This window comes from Neolamprologus multifasciatus, chromosome 6 (assembly GCF_963576455.1).
Source record: "Neolamprologus multifasciatus chromosome 6, fNeoMul1.2, whole genome shotgun sequence".
NCBI lineage: Eukaryota > Metazoa > Chordata > Actinopteri > Cichliformes > Cichlidae > Neolamprologus > Neolamprologus multifasciatus.
In genome coordinates this window covers 22,430,228-22,444,093 of record NC_140444.1, presented here as the reverse complement: position 1 = coordinate 22,444,093, position 13,866 = coordinate 22,430,228, and the positions used below count along the sequence as shown (strand labels likewise).

General features: G+C 37.0%; 1 protein-coding gene across 1 annotated transcript; it reads left to right on the top strand.

Moving 5' to 3' along the window:
* The first annotated feature begins 3,045 nt into the window (after positions 1 to 3,045).
* gucy1a1 (guanylate cyclase 1 soluble subunit alpha 1) lies at positions 3,046 to 13,411 on the top strand. The gene is made up of 8 exons (XM_085162548.1): positions 3,046 to 3,529; positions 3,749 to 3,816; positions 4,590 to 4,678; positions 4,784 to 5,499; positions 6,937 to 7,422; positions 9,174 to 9,317; positions 10,874 to 11,028; positions 11,741 to 13,411. Exons 1-8 carry the CDS (start codon positions 3,290 to 3,292, stop codon positions 11,877 to 11,879), a joined length of 2,037 nt encoding a protein of 678 aa, XP_085018674.1. The 5' UTR covers positions 3,046 to 3,289; the 3' UTR covers positions 11,880 to 13,411.
* The last annotated feature ends 455 nt before the right edge of the window (positions 13,412 to 13,866 follow it).

Below are 13,866 nucleotides of genomic sequence, written 5' to 3'. Positions count from 1 at the left end.
TGCTTGTAAGGGGGTGGGGGGGGGGGGGGGGGGAGTGTTTGAAATGTTTGCTAACTTTTGTGAGCCGGCCTTTGAATGGAGTGGTTTTACTCACCTCAAAGCAGTTTTATACAACAGCCACTTTAACAAAAAGTTAATTGTCTTTCCCAAAATATCTTCATCATGAAGATGGAGGAGCTTGGGATAAAACAAAATTAGGAAATGAGCCACATCCTGAGTCCTGTGGCTCAGGAGGCCTATTCATCAGAACCCCACAACTGGGTGCAATAATTTTAAGTTAAAAGTTAAAAGTCATTGAAAGTCTTTAGAAACTCCAAATGTAATTAAAAAGATTTGGTTCTCTTTCTTAAATCATATCTACAGGGGTCTAAAGGGTCAGAAAGCCATCATTCTTAAGAAGTGTACGTTACAACACCACCAGACCAACACCTACAGTAGTTTTAAAGATAGTCTGCACATTTAGGACTGTGTGGTTTCAAAATGTTTTATCTCATTCTTGAATAAATTCACGATCAATGTGTGGGTCTGTGTTAAATGACAGGTTTTGTTGTATTCATGACCAAGATTGGGTGACTTACAGTACTGTTTTTTTTGTTTGTTGTTGTTTTACAATTATAGTAAAACAAAATCAGTTGTTTCACTTAAAAAGAATTCAATAAATTTTAAAATGTGGGCAGATTCAGTGATAAAGTAAACTGGACTGAACTAAAATACCGTCGTTGTTACGACTACAGGAGCACGTTCAGAAAAAGAAATCATTCCCACCTGTGGCCGTCAAACTCGATGGCTCCTCCCCATGACTAATCATGATTACAGACTGAAACCTGGATTATTCCACTTTCCATTTTCTTTTATATGAAGAACATAACTTAAATTAACTTCGGAGTATTGATTTAATATATTTTAAATATTTTTTTTAATAAATATTTATTCTATTTTTCTGCATTTCATATTGTGATTTTGTTTGTGTAAAGATTGACTTTATTTTGTATAAATATTATTTAACCTTTACACAAGCATGATACTGCGATTCTTGAGATTAAGAGACACCTATACACATAGCAAAAATCCACAAAGTGCATTAAGTCTACCAAATATGCAATAGATAAAGAGGAACATACTCAAATCTGTCAACTTCAGTGGCAGTAAAGCCTAAAACATCAGTAAAAGTGATTGTCCAGTGGTATTAATGGCACTGATTTGCAGCCTCAAGAAGCTGCTTTCAGGTTAGTTAAAATCATCTTAAAATTCACTGACTTTCACTGAATTTATTTTTATTTATATTTATTTCTTTTATTTATTTCTTTTATTGCATGGCCAGATGTAGCTAATAAGCCACTATCTGCCTGTATCACTAACTTTAGCCTTACTTCAGAGCATCCATGCTCTTGCCATTTCAGTTAAAGTACTATAAAACTGTCACATGTAACATAACTTGCACATTTTAAATGAGTAGCTTTTTTTAAAATTATTTCTCTCCCCCCACCCCCCACCTCCTTTTCCCCCCTTAGGTTGAACTGTTAAATTAATTACTCGAGTGGGGCGCCCACCCTGGGGCCCGATGAAAGGGTTCCTCCTTTAATCTCTAACCTATAAACCTTTTGTTTTATATGGTAGCAACATCTTTGGTCTTGACCTTAAAAGAAGCTCAGGGTTATATAAGTCCCTGTGAGAAACAAGAAAAGTCCCATGTGACAATACTATTCATTACTTAAACTCTCGAAATTGATTTATGGTGTTGTAGTGAAATTGCTTGCTTTTCAGACCAAACATGGCCAATAAGCACGAGTTTAGCCTTGTCATAGCCAACAAAATCTATTTCTTTCCACAATTTTTTTAATAAATGATCATCTAACATGTCCAATCCTTTCTGCGCCTTTCCCGACCTTCAGCAGAACAGACCTAATTCAACTCACACAGGGTAACATCTTCTGTCGAAATGTGATGTCATGTTGCTCAGACTTCATGTATTTACAAGACTAAAGCACATTTGTGTTTTTGTAAATGTGCCACTGTTAGACAGCTGCTTCATGAAACCCTTGAGTTATCTGTGGTTGATGTAGCCTCGAGCAGAGATGAGGAGGACTCACTTGTTTTTAACATTAGTCCCTTTCAGCCAAACTGGATGCAATGGCATCAGTTAAGTTATCTGTACAGCTTTATAAAACGCGTATAGGCATGGGTGTGAGTTAAACAAGTTGGGGACCATCTTTAAATCATTGTGCTGCTCATAAAGCATGTAGAAATACTGCTTTTCATACAGTCTTCCGCTTAAATGAACTTTTGGTTCAATAGTTTGTGTAACGATTGCAAGTTGCGGCACCACAAATTGTTTAAGAAGACTTAAGACCCTGTAAGAGTTGCAGTAGTGACATTCACTCTGTCAAAACAGATCAATTGGAAATTTACTGCCCAAAATGTAGAAATGGTTTTTAAAGCACTGTCTGTGACTCAAACTTCAATTCTCTTTATGTATCTGACAGAAAGCTTTGGAAAGTGTTCTCGGTGAGGAGAGCTTTAATGCGATGATTCTGATCATGTTACTTATTTATTTATATATTTTATGTTGGATAGAAAATTATTCAAACAATTAATTTGTCCAACAGCTGTAAGTTACAAAATGTTTAGGAAGGCTTAAGTCGTTGGTTCGAAAAGACAGGACAATTGGCTGCATTGGCCTGATCCGAGTACAGCTGATTGTTGGTACAGGAAATACTGGTGAGATTCTGGAATGAATTAAACGTGCAGAAAACATGAGTGACACATACATTATTAGAGTAAGCTATGCGAGATTTGTAATGCCAAATAAGATAATAAATGTAAAATGAACACCTTTCAGCGCAGAGCGGGGATATAACAGAAGTGTGGTTAACCTTATAGGTTACTAGTTTTATTTGATGGTTCCCCGTCGGGCTAAAGTGAAAAAAAATTTTTTTGCATGCGACGAGTCGTCTGGAAATAATTTCTCATTGCTGATAGGTTGCTTGGCTACACCATCCCCACTTGCGCATGGATTGGCTTAGTGCTCTTGCCCCCCCTCTAGTTCCTCATTGGCTTTTGGTAATGATAGTTCCCTGCCATCATTTGCCCATGCTGTTTTCAATAAATATTGTATGTGGTCTCTGGCTTTGGTGCCGATCATGTGAATCGGCGGGTTGAGAGGAGGAAGGTATCCTGAATGAGCACATCAGATGATGGAATTTCCCCCAGAGACCACAACTGCTCGTCCACAACTGTCTCCCTCCGAAATTAGATAAGAGAGAAGCGCCAGGAGGTTACAGCCGGGAAGATGTTCTGCGCCAAGCTGAAAGAGCTGAAGATATCCGGAGAGTGTCCGTTCTCTGCCAGCGCCAAAAATAATGAGCTCGGAGACTTTGAGGAGCGCTCAACTGAGACGGCGGATTTATTGCCTGTTTCCAAGGACGTGCACGGAAAAACAGGTGAGGGTGTACCTCGAAAGAAGACAAGCAGAGCCAAAGTTAACCTGCATACACTTGGGGATAGCATCCGAAAACTGGCATGTCCCGAGGTGAGTTATAAATGCATTTCTTACTGCATTTATCGCATCTATTTTTATTTTATTTTATTTTATTTTTTTTGCCTTAAAGCACAGACACCATGCCCCTGTGTCCGCTTGAGACAATGAAACAGATAAATCTTATGCTATAAATATTAGAGCCTCTGTAATTGACGTTTAAGTATTCCCAGACGCTGACCTTTAACTTGCTTTGGGCACTCTGTGATACAGTTTCAAAGGCTGCACACTGCCCTCCAACGAATGGTGACACTATCAGATCACAGCAGGGACTCTGAAAGGTAACTGGTGTTTTTAATTTCAGCTGCCACCAACACATCAATAAAAACACTGCTCATCCTATCAGCCGCAGTCTGTGAATTATAGGTCTAGCCCACAACTTTCACCACAGCATGTATTCCTCATGATAAAAATAGTGAGGGTGAGATGTGTGATTTGTTACAAAATACCTTCTGGCACTCTCACTACTAGACTGATACAAGGAGTTGTGATACAGACTCCGGCTGCTATGGATACCTGGAGAAAAAGTGAAAAGCCCTCCCAAATGAAGGGCACATTAGACTGCTATGGAAAATATCACATGCGCAGTGACACTAATGCATAGTTTTCACAGTAGGGTCACGGTCTGATGAGGAGCTAAAATGATTAGTGTATTAACCAATTAGCTGAAAATTAATTTGGAACTATTTTTGGTGATGTTTTCCCTCATTTTTAATGCATGTGTACCGATTTTTACCTTGCCGCAGCCTCTTAAATGCAAGGTTTTGCAGTCTTTGTGGTCACCTGTCATATATGTGGATATAGAAATATAAATATGGAAAAAGAATCTTTGGCTGTTTGTTCAGACAAAAAAGCACGTAGAAAAATGCCACCTAGGAAGTTATAGCAGACATTTTCCATTTTGTCTGCGATGTTACAGACAGATGAAAAGGAAAATCAATAGTTAAAATGATCTTGTGGACAATTCCAGCCGAAGTCTGATGTATCTCAGTGACTGTCTACTGAAAGTGTGTTTTTTATGTGTGTCTGACTTTGATATTTGTTGACTTTCCAGTCTAGCAATTTCCTGTTCACATCACCAGAGCTGTAGCAGTGAACCAGAGCATTTATTAGAGATGATGAACATTCATTCTGTCAAAACAGGTAAAGACAAATCGGAATCTTATTGGCCAAAACATGCTAATGTTTTAGGCGGGTTTTAAGCACTGATTGTGAATCAGATCCCTATCCTCTTCATGTATCTAACAGGAATCCCGATAGAAGCTTTGAAAATTGCTCTTGGTGAGGAGATTTTCAATATGTGTTACGAAGAGGACAGCCACATTTTGACGGTGGTGGGGGGAGCCCTCCACGACTTCCTCAACAGCTTCAATGTTTTGTTGAAACAGAGCAGCATGCTGCCCAACCAGGATAGAGGAGATTGTGTAAACGAACCTTCGGTACTCTGCTTAGACAAAGATCCGGGCCTGCTTACTGTCTATTTCTTCAACCCTTGCACCGCCACTGAGCTCTTTTTCCCAGGAGTCATCAAAGCTGCTGCCCGCCTGTTGTACAACACCACTGTGGATGTGGTGATGGACCTCCAACATGGCAGAGACACCATCTTGCAATCCAGTCCACAGCCCAGCCTCCTGTACACAGTTGTAGTTAAAGATACAAAAAATCTGAGCCCCAGTCCGTTGCGGGCTACCTCAGCTGGGACCCTTCCTACCTCTCTCTTTTCCACTATCTTCCCTTTCCATCTGATACTTGACCAGGATCTGGTTCTGGTGCAAGTAGGACACGGGCTCAGGAAAAGACTGATCAGGAAGGATGGACTCAGACGGTTTAGTACCTTCCAAGACCACTTCGCTATTGTGTCCCCCCAGATCAAATGTACCTTTCAGGGTATCCTCACTATGCTAAATGCACAGTTTCTCATTCGGATAAAGCATGGAGTCGCCACCACAGATAACACAGGAAAGGTATGTTGATACATCTGTGAAATTCCTTGAACAGTGACTAGAGAGACTAGAGAGGCTGAAAACATTTTCCCATCATCACCTACATGTTTAAGGGACTTGGGTAGAAGAGGGGAAAAATGGGCTGCTTATAAGCATCGTAGCTTATTAGTGGTGTACTTGGGTGCACTCGGCCTGAGGTAGAGATCAACATTATACCCCCAGTGGAGATCAGAAGGAAATGTCAAACCATTTTATCCATCAAAGCCACAGCCATGCTCATGCTATTTTTGTAAGGGTGCACAGCCATCAGTTGCAATGAGAGGTACTGGCGAGTAAATGTTGCATGCTATAATGAAACTTATTCAAAGATGCTTCCACTTAATACCATGTGGCACTTGTCCTCCAGTGGTAGATTTACAGCTAGTGAACAGGGTCCAATTAAAACAGGTAGAAATCAGCAAGTGGGCGAGCCAGCAAGTTTCACAGTCTCTTGCATCTTGGGTCAGCAATTTGATACTTATATTCCAGTCAGCAGAGATAGCACATTAACATAACTTGAATTATCTGATACGTTAAAAAAAGGAAAAAAGGCCCACTCCTATGGCTCCACAAATCAAATTTTCATGTTAATTTATTCTAACAAATATTTAATATAAACATGAGAAATCAAAAGCATTCAGTGCCATTGTTGGGAAAGCTGTCTGTCTATGAAAAATAAAGAATAAGCTGTCATTTAGGGGAGAGAAATTTTAGCTATTTTCAGACAAAATGAATGAAATCGGAAAATTGTTGAGAAGACGATGTCAGATCTCTTCAAAGGCAAACAAACAAAAACACACAAACCAAAGGCTTGCAAAGGTTTTTATTTAAACACCCCACATTTTTATCTTTTGAAGTCTTGACTGTGAGACAGATTGACCAATTGACCGGCTTACATTCCCTACATAAATAAACCTTTCAGCTTTGTTTAAAACTGTGGCTGATTGCAGCTGTACGCAGCTGTCATTTTATTTTACTGGAATATTTACATCTCTTGAGGGAATTAATTGTGTATACATTTGAAAAAACTGTTTCCATGGATTAAAAACCCCACAGCATATATGTATATGTATGTATATATATATATATATATATATATATATGTATATGTATATATATATGTATATGTATATGTGTATATATATATATATATATATATATATATATATATATATATATATATATATATATATATATATATATATATATATATATATATATATATATATATATATATATATATATATATATAAATAATTTTGGCTGTGGGAAAGCTGTACTTATTTTTTTAAAGAAAAAAAAAAGGCATCCTACAGTACAAATGCACATAATATTTTAGCTGTAAGGATCTCATAGCTTTTAATAACAGTTTCGTTAAAAATTTCTAAATGTTTCTCATCATTTTACTTTTCCTTTTAGCACATGGACCTTAAAGGTCAGATGATTTACGTTTCAGAGTCAAACGCCATCTTGTTCTTGGGATCGCCATGCGTGGACAAGCTGGAGGAGCTGACAGGTCGCGGCCTCTATCTGTCAGACATCCCTATTCATAACGCTCTCCGTGATGTAGTCCTGGTTGGCGAGCAGGCCAAAGCACAGGATGGTTTGAAGAAGCGTTTGGGGAAGGCCAAGGCAGCCTTGGAGCATGCACATCAAGCTCTGGAGGAGGAAAAGAAGAAAACAGTGGATCTCCTCTTCTCGATCTTTCCCGGCACTGTGGCACAGCAGCTGTGGCAAGGTGAAACCGTCCAAGCCAAGAAGTTTGACCATGTTACGATGCTCTTCTCTGATATTGTGGGCTTCACGGCTGTTTGCTCAATCTGTACGCCCATGCAAGTGATCACCATGCTCAATGAGCTATACACCAGGTTTGACCACCAATGTGGAGAGCTTGATGTGTATAAGGTAGGTTGATATATATTGCTGAGCTGAGCTGAACTTTTTTTTTTTTTTTTTTTACAGTGAACATTCACACATGCTTTCATGTCTGCACTGCACAAATGTTGGGAAGCTTTCAAATTTGTTATGGAAAAGTAAGTGACATGGTACAATATTAAGCAAGACTCAACATCAAGATTGAACATCCTAGCATTTTTTTTTTAAAATAACAAAAAATGCAGTTTATTAGAAAGTCGTTTTGCTGGCAGAAATTTCAGACTTATAGATAGATGACTTCTTTCTTTATGAATAGCCACAACAACAATTGTTATTTTATTAATTCATTTGTTGGTTCATTAATTTTTATGTAAGTAAACTCGATCTTGCTAGGAATGTAAGTGTGCAAGTCAGTTGTAAGTACTCAGTTTCTGTCTTTTGTAAACCATTAAAATCCTTTTCTTAACTCCCACGTAAATTAAGGTGGACCTTACCTGTATGTCCCCCATGACCACACAGCTGTGCCAGCAGCTTGAATAACTTAGATGTAATTATACAGTAAAATAATATACACATACTATACACACAAAACTCAAAGACAAAGAACTGCCCCTGTAACCCATTTGGTAGAAGAAGAGCCTGTTGAAGCTCTTTCTGCAACATCCTGGGCCACCAGGATAAGTATAATATACATACATTTATATATAAATATATGTGTATATATATGAATAGGAGGCTACAAAATGCATTAAATGCTTTCACAACATTTTGAACAAAGTAATACCATTTTGTGTACAAAGGACTGTAACTCAACCAGCTAGCGAAGTGTCTTGCATAGGCTGCTAATCTGCAGGGAGGCTGGATAATGTAATCAAACCGTCGTGGAAGCATAACAGAGAGAGGAGCGCGTTTGACAAATATCTCGTAAAACGCTAGGAAGTCAGAGGTTCCTTGAGGACCCTGTTTCCACTCCACATGTGTGAGCCTAAAAATAGTTTTACTTTGTTCCAGCCACATAGCAGCTGAGTGCTCTCCGGTTCAGATTTACACAGAATAGAAGAAGAAAGGGGAAAAACGCTGGACTTTTTAATAAAGTACTACAGTATTACAGTTTAAGTTTTATTACACTTTCTTGTCTTCTGCTGCACGATGGAGGCAAATTGTTGCAGACTGTTTAGTGAATATCCATTTTACACTTATCACTCTGTCTAAGGTTCGGTGCCTTCATGTCAAATGCATTCTTAACAGTTAAATATCATAGTCTCAGATTAAAAAAACATAGGGTCCATATTTTCTTTTGATCACACCAGTCACAACACCATTGACCAAGCTTCAAGAATATCACATTTATATATCAGATGAAGATAGCTCATATTGGAAGACTTACTAATGCATTGGAAATGAAAATAAAGGACTGGTGAGTAAAGTAAGGGTGGGCTACTTCTGCTACGTCTTACCCATTATTCATGGGTCAGACCACACACACATCTTTAAAGTTTAAAACTACACACCTAAACACGTTCACAGCTATCACATAACTATTGCTTTAACAAAACGTGCCTGCTTACACATAGATAAACACACACACACACTGCTACTGCTACAATATTAATATGCACCAATGTCGCGGCTCATAGCTTAAACGTGGTGTGCCACTTTAAATGCAGCAATAAAGCCCTTGACATTGAGTAGGAGAAGACATAAAAAGCTCCTGAAACAATGTATGCCGTTTTATATTTGTCTTTGTAGAAATAATTTTAACAATCTTCCGCTTTATTCAGGTGGAGACCATTGGTGATGCATACTGTGTAGCTGGTGGCTTGCACAGGGAGAGTGACACTCATGCTGTTCAAATTGCACTCATGGCTTTAAAGATGATGGAGCTTTCAAATGAAGTTATGACACCAACGGGAGAACCAATACAGGTGAGGGCCAAGCACTAATTACTGTACAATTCTTTATTCAGTCAGATTATGTAACTTCCAACAGTGTCAGAGTGTTTTTATTTGGAGAGTTTTAAGAACAAGAAAAAGAGAACTATCACTACATTGTTGCTGTTACAAAATGTTGTTTATTATAATTTGAATATAAAGCAGATAATGATTTCACACAATAAGTAATGCTTTAATGGCTTCCTGCACTTTAAACTGTTGTCACTATTATTGGTGGCTTTCCAGTTATTGTCCTTATCTGCAGAGAACTTGGCACAATTAACGAACAATGAAGTTGACAGCCACTACTGCCACTGTATCAGTGAGTCAGACAATTTAGGGGTTTTTTCAACATGAGTCTAATCTATCAAAACAAGAATGTGAATCACAAAAGGAAAGTGTAACATCTTTAATAATTAGGTGACACTTTCTAATCAGAGACACACAATTAAATCATCCTGAGTCAGATGTTGGTGAAACATTATGATTTGTACTCTGTGTCTCTCTTGACTGCTGGTTGCTCTTAGTAGTAGTTCACACAAAACTTATCTTCTGTTAAGAAATGTTGATTCACGCACTCTACAGAAGAAGTTTATGTATGAAGCTAGCTTGATTTCTATAACAGAAAAGTGTATTCAGGGTAATGTATTTCTATATAGTGTGTAAATGCATTATTAATTGAATAGCCTCACATTTCAGCTATTTGGTTGCATATTAAATTATGAAAGAATTAACTGTGAATTATTCATCCTTAACTGATTAGCTCTATTGACCTTGAACTAAAAACCTAAATAGATACATATCTTGATTGAATGGCATTGATTCAAGATTCATTCTGCATTAATTTATGTATTAAATATCAGAAATAAAAATAAGTTAAACATTACTTAATTTGTACTCTTCATAAGATGTTACAAACTGCACGGCACATTACAGCACAGGATTTATTACACAGAAAGAATTGTATTCATAAAAGTGAACTGTCTTAGATATTTGACTAAATACTCTGATATGTAATCACGCATGTCTGATGATGATAAAACTGTGTGGTGTCTTTGCCTTAAAAAGTCCTAATTGGCCTAATAACTGTCAGAATCAGCCAAACCAAACATGTGTAAAGTCATGTCATTAACTTCCACGAATGCCAGAAATGCCATTCAGGATGTTTTCCTCAGTGGTTACTTGGGAAGGTTTTATTTATATATATATATATATATATATATATATATATATATATATATATATATATATATATATATATATATATATATATATATATATATATATATTATTTTTTAATTTTTTTCAGGGGCCCTAATCCCTGTCTACCAATATTTGTAAATCTCACTTTTCCCAAAATTAAAATTACATTGGCTTCTTGGTAGGTCTCTGCATTTGTTACTGTATTCAGATGTTACTTTCACCATAGGTGATGAGTATAGCAGCATGAGAATGAAGGCAGGAATGGGTGTCATCGTGCACACAACTGCGTGCATGTGTAAGACAAGACAAGCTGAAACTTGAACTAAAACATCTCATTTTCTTCCTAGATGCGTATCGGCCTCCACACCGGTTCAGTACTCGCTGGTGTAGTTGGGGTTAAGATGCCTCGCTACTGCCTTTTTGGGAACAATGTCACATTGGCCAACAAGTTTGAATCATGCAGCCAACCTAGAAAAATCAACATCAGCCCCACAACCCACAGGTGATATAACTCTGCAACTCTGTAGCTCATAGTCACATGTCACTGTCTCAAAACATATAATCTGAAAAAAAGCTTCAAAACAACTGTCCACCAAGCTAAATATTGTATGTTAAAGTGCCCGTATTATGTTTTTTGTGCATGTAAAAGCTTTGCAGGTTCAAGTAAGTCCATCCCAAATGGAGATATTATCTCCCATTGAAAATGCTACCCTTTAACTGCTTGAAATGTCCTGTTTATCATCCAGACAGTTCTGCTGTGACTTATCTACATTGCCAGGTAACACAATGACAATTACCTCCTACAGACAGACCCACAAACAAAAAGAATGACCTGCTACCTAGTTGGCAGCTCGTATGGGGCCACGCTGCTACTTATAGACTTATGAAAGGTGACCACTGCCTCATTTTTATGAGACAGACTGACCAATCAGAGCAGACTAGCTATTACTGGAGCTAAAGAAAAGCCTTGCAGAACAGAACAATAACTGTTCAAAGTAAACCTATTCAGGCAGAACCCCCCAAATAAAATTGCATGCCTCTCTTTCTGCACAGTATAATTTGTTTGCACAAGTGGTTGTTGCAGATAACAAAAAACCCAAAGTGCTCTTGACAGGAAACTTAACATTTGGATGAGCACTGTGTTTCCTCTTGTGTCAAATAATTCGCCACGTTGTTTTGAGATCCATCTTTTATCTGTGTGCTCTTTGTCCCAGATTGCTGAAGGGTCGCCCAGAGTTCGTGTTTGTTCCCAGGAGCAGACAGGAGCTTCCGGCCAACTTTCCAGACGACATCCCTGGAGTTTGTTACTTTTTGGAGGCATCTGTCAAAACTTCAAAACTGAATATGAAATGAAGTCATGTGACAGATCCCAAAAATGTTAGCTATGGAGTAATATAAACCTATCTAGTGAACACAGTGCAACAACCTTGTATATCTTGGTTTTGGTTGAGTTGATGTTGATGATAGTGTCTTCGAGTCAAACTCTTGCAGTTGCTTAATTACAGAGATGTCAGTTTACTGTCAAACATGAGTCTTGTCTCTGTACAATTATCCATTTGTACAGTTGTTGTAGAAACTTACTTCATCTTTCTTCCAGAATGAGTCATCTGCGCAAACTGATATGATATAAAAGTAGCTTTCATTTCTAGCTCCTGCCAGAGAAATAGAAGTGCTGTCAAGAGAGGACTTTGGGACTGTTGTTCTAAGACTGTTGTCTGTAAAAATAGTATAAAATGTATAGTAAATGCACCAAAAAGCATACAAATTTTTAAAAAGAGTCATTAAAGTTTTTAATCTTGTAAAATGTGGCTATGTTACAAAAATACATTTTTGATATGATGACCTGTAAATGTCTGACTACCCAGACTAGGTACCTGGTAAAGCAATGTGTCCCAGAATTAGATACAAATAATAAAAATAAATAAATAAAAATATATTCTTTAATAACATATAACACAAACAATTAAACTATGTTTAGGATTAAACCTTTGAACCAATGAAGCAATGCTGAGCAGATCAAGGTGCCTTATGCAAGCTCTACAGGCAGGATCATATGTTGGTTTACAAACAAATGCTTTTATTTATTTATTTTTATTTTTTAGTAAAACACAGCCAATAATTTCTTTCTGAGTCAGATAAAAAAACATATACACCGTTTTTTAGGTGTGTTATGTAACATAAAGCATTCCTAACTCTCACTATCTTAACATAGTTAATGTTTGTGCATATTTATAGTCTTTTTCCACACCTCACATTTATACTATATTTATTACATGAGTTTCATAGCACTCCTTTGCTACAGAGGGAATATGACACGGCCAGAGTACAATGAATGTCACCCATAATGATGTGCTTTAACCATTATTGTAATGTAATCAAAGTGCAATAAATATTGACAAACAGTTTTAAATGAATGACTCTGTAGCACATTGCATTGTATGAATAATTGTCATCTTAAGTTATTGACATATATATGATGCAGTACATGCATTGAAAAGTAACTAGAGGCATTTACTCAATTACTTCTTTTCTGTATCATTTCAGGCACTTTTATTTTACTTGAGTGTTTTTAGTTTAAATTTCAGAGTAGAATAATTCCCTTTTTACTCCAGTACATTTATATGATAACTTCACAAAAATTAATTCCAAGGCAGAAACACATATGAGCTTCCTAAATTTGGGATTACAAAAACTATTTCTTACTATTCAGATTCATGCTCATTTAAATATTGGAATTGTGAAATTGTTGGCTAATATGTATGTTTTAAATAAGACGTTGTCTGATAGCTGATACTTATACCGCTGATTTTTGTTTATTTTTTATGTTGCTATTAATCCCTGTTGTGTAAACAAAGAAATTATTATAATAAATAACTATTAAAGTCTTTCAGTCCATTATCATACTGTCTTGAAAGAGAATACATTTTGTTCTATTACTGACCAAACTGCATGTAGGCGCTGCATTGATAAATAAAAAAGAAATAAACATCCAACCAATGCCATTGGTGTCCTGCTAGTTCCAGTGTTGGGTTGATAAATCGCTGCATCACTGCTTAATGAAATATAATGACTTTATCAGACCAATAGCATATAACACTTTTAAACTTTATGTGACCAGCTACAGCATTAAAATGCTGCATGGAGAGCAACAAAAATATTACGTGCACATATTAGGTAAAGTGAGGATCATTTTAAAAATAAGACCATGAAAGAAATTAATCTGGATCTGTGTGTAGCTGCAGAAAGAATGAACACAACCCTGATGTGTGCTAGACAGGTTAAAATACTAACACCTTTATAAAATACAGAGTTATTAGGAAGTATTTTGCTATAGGCAACA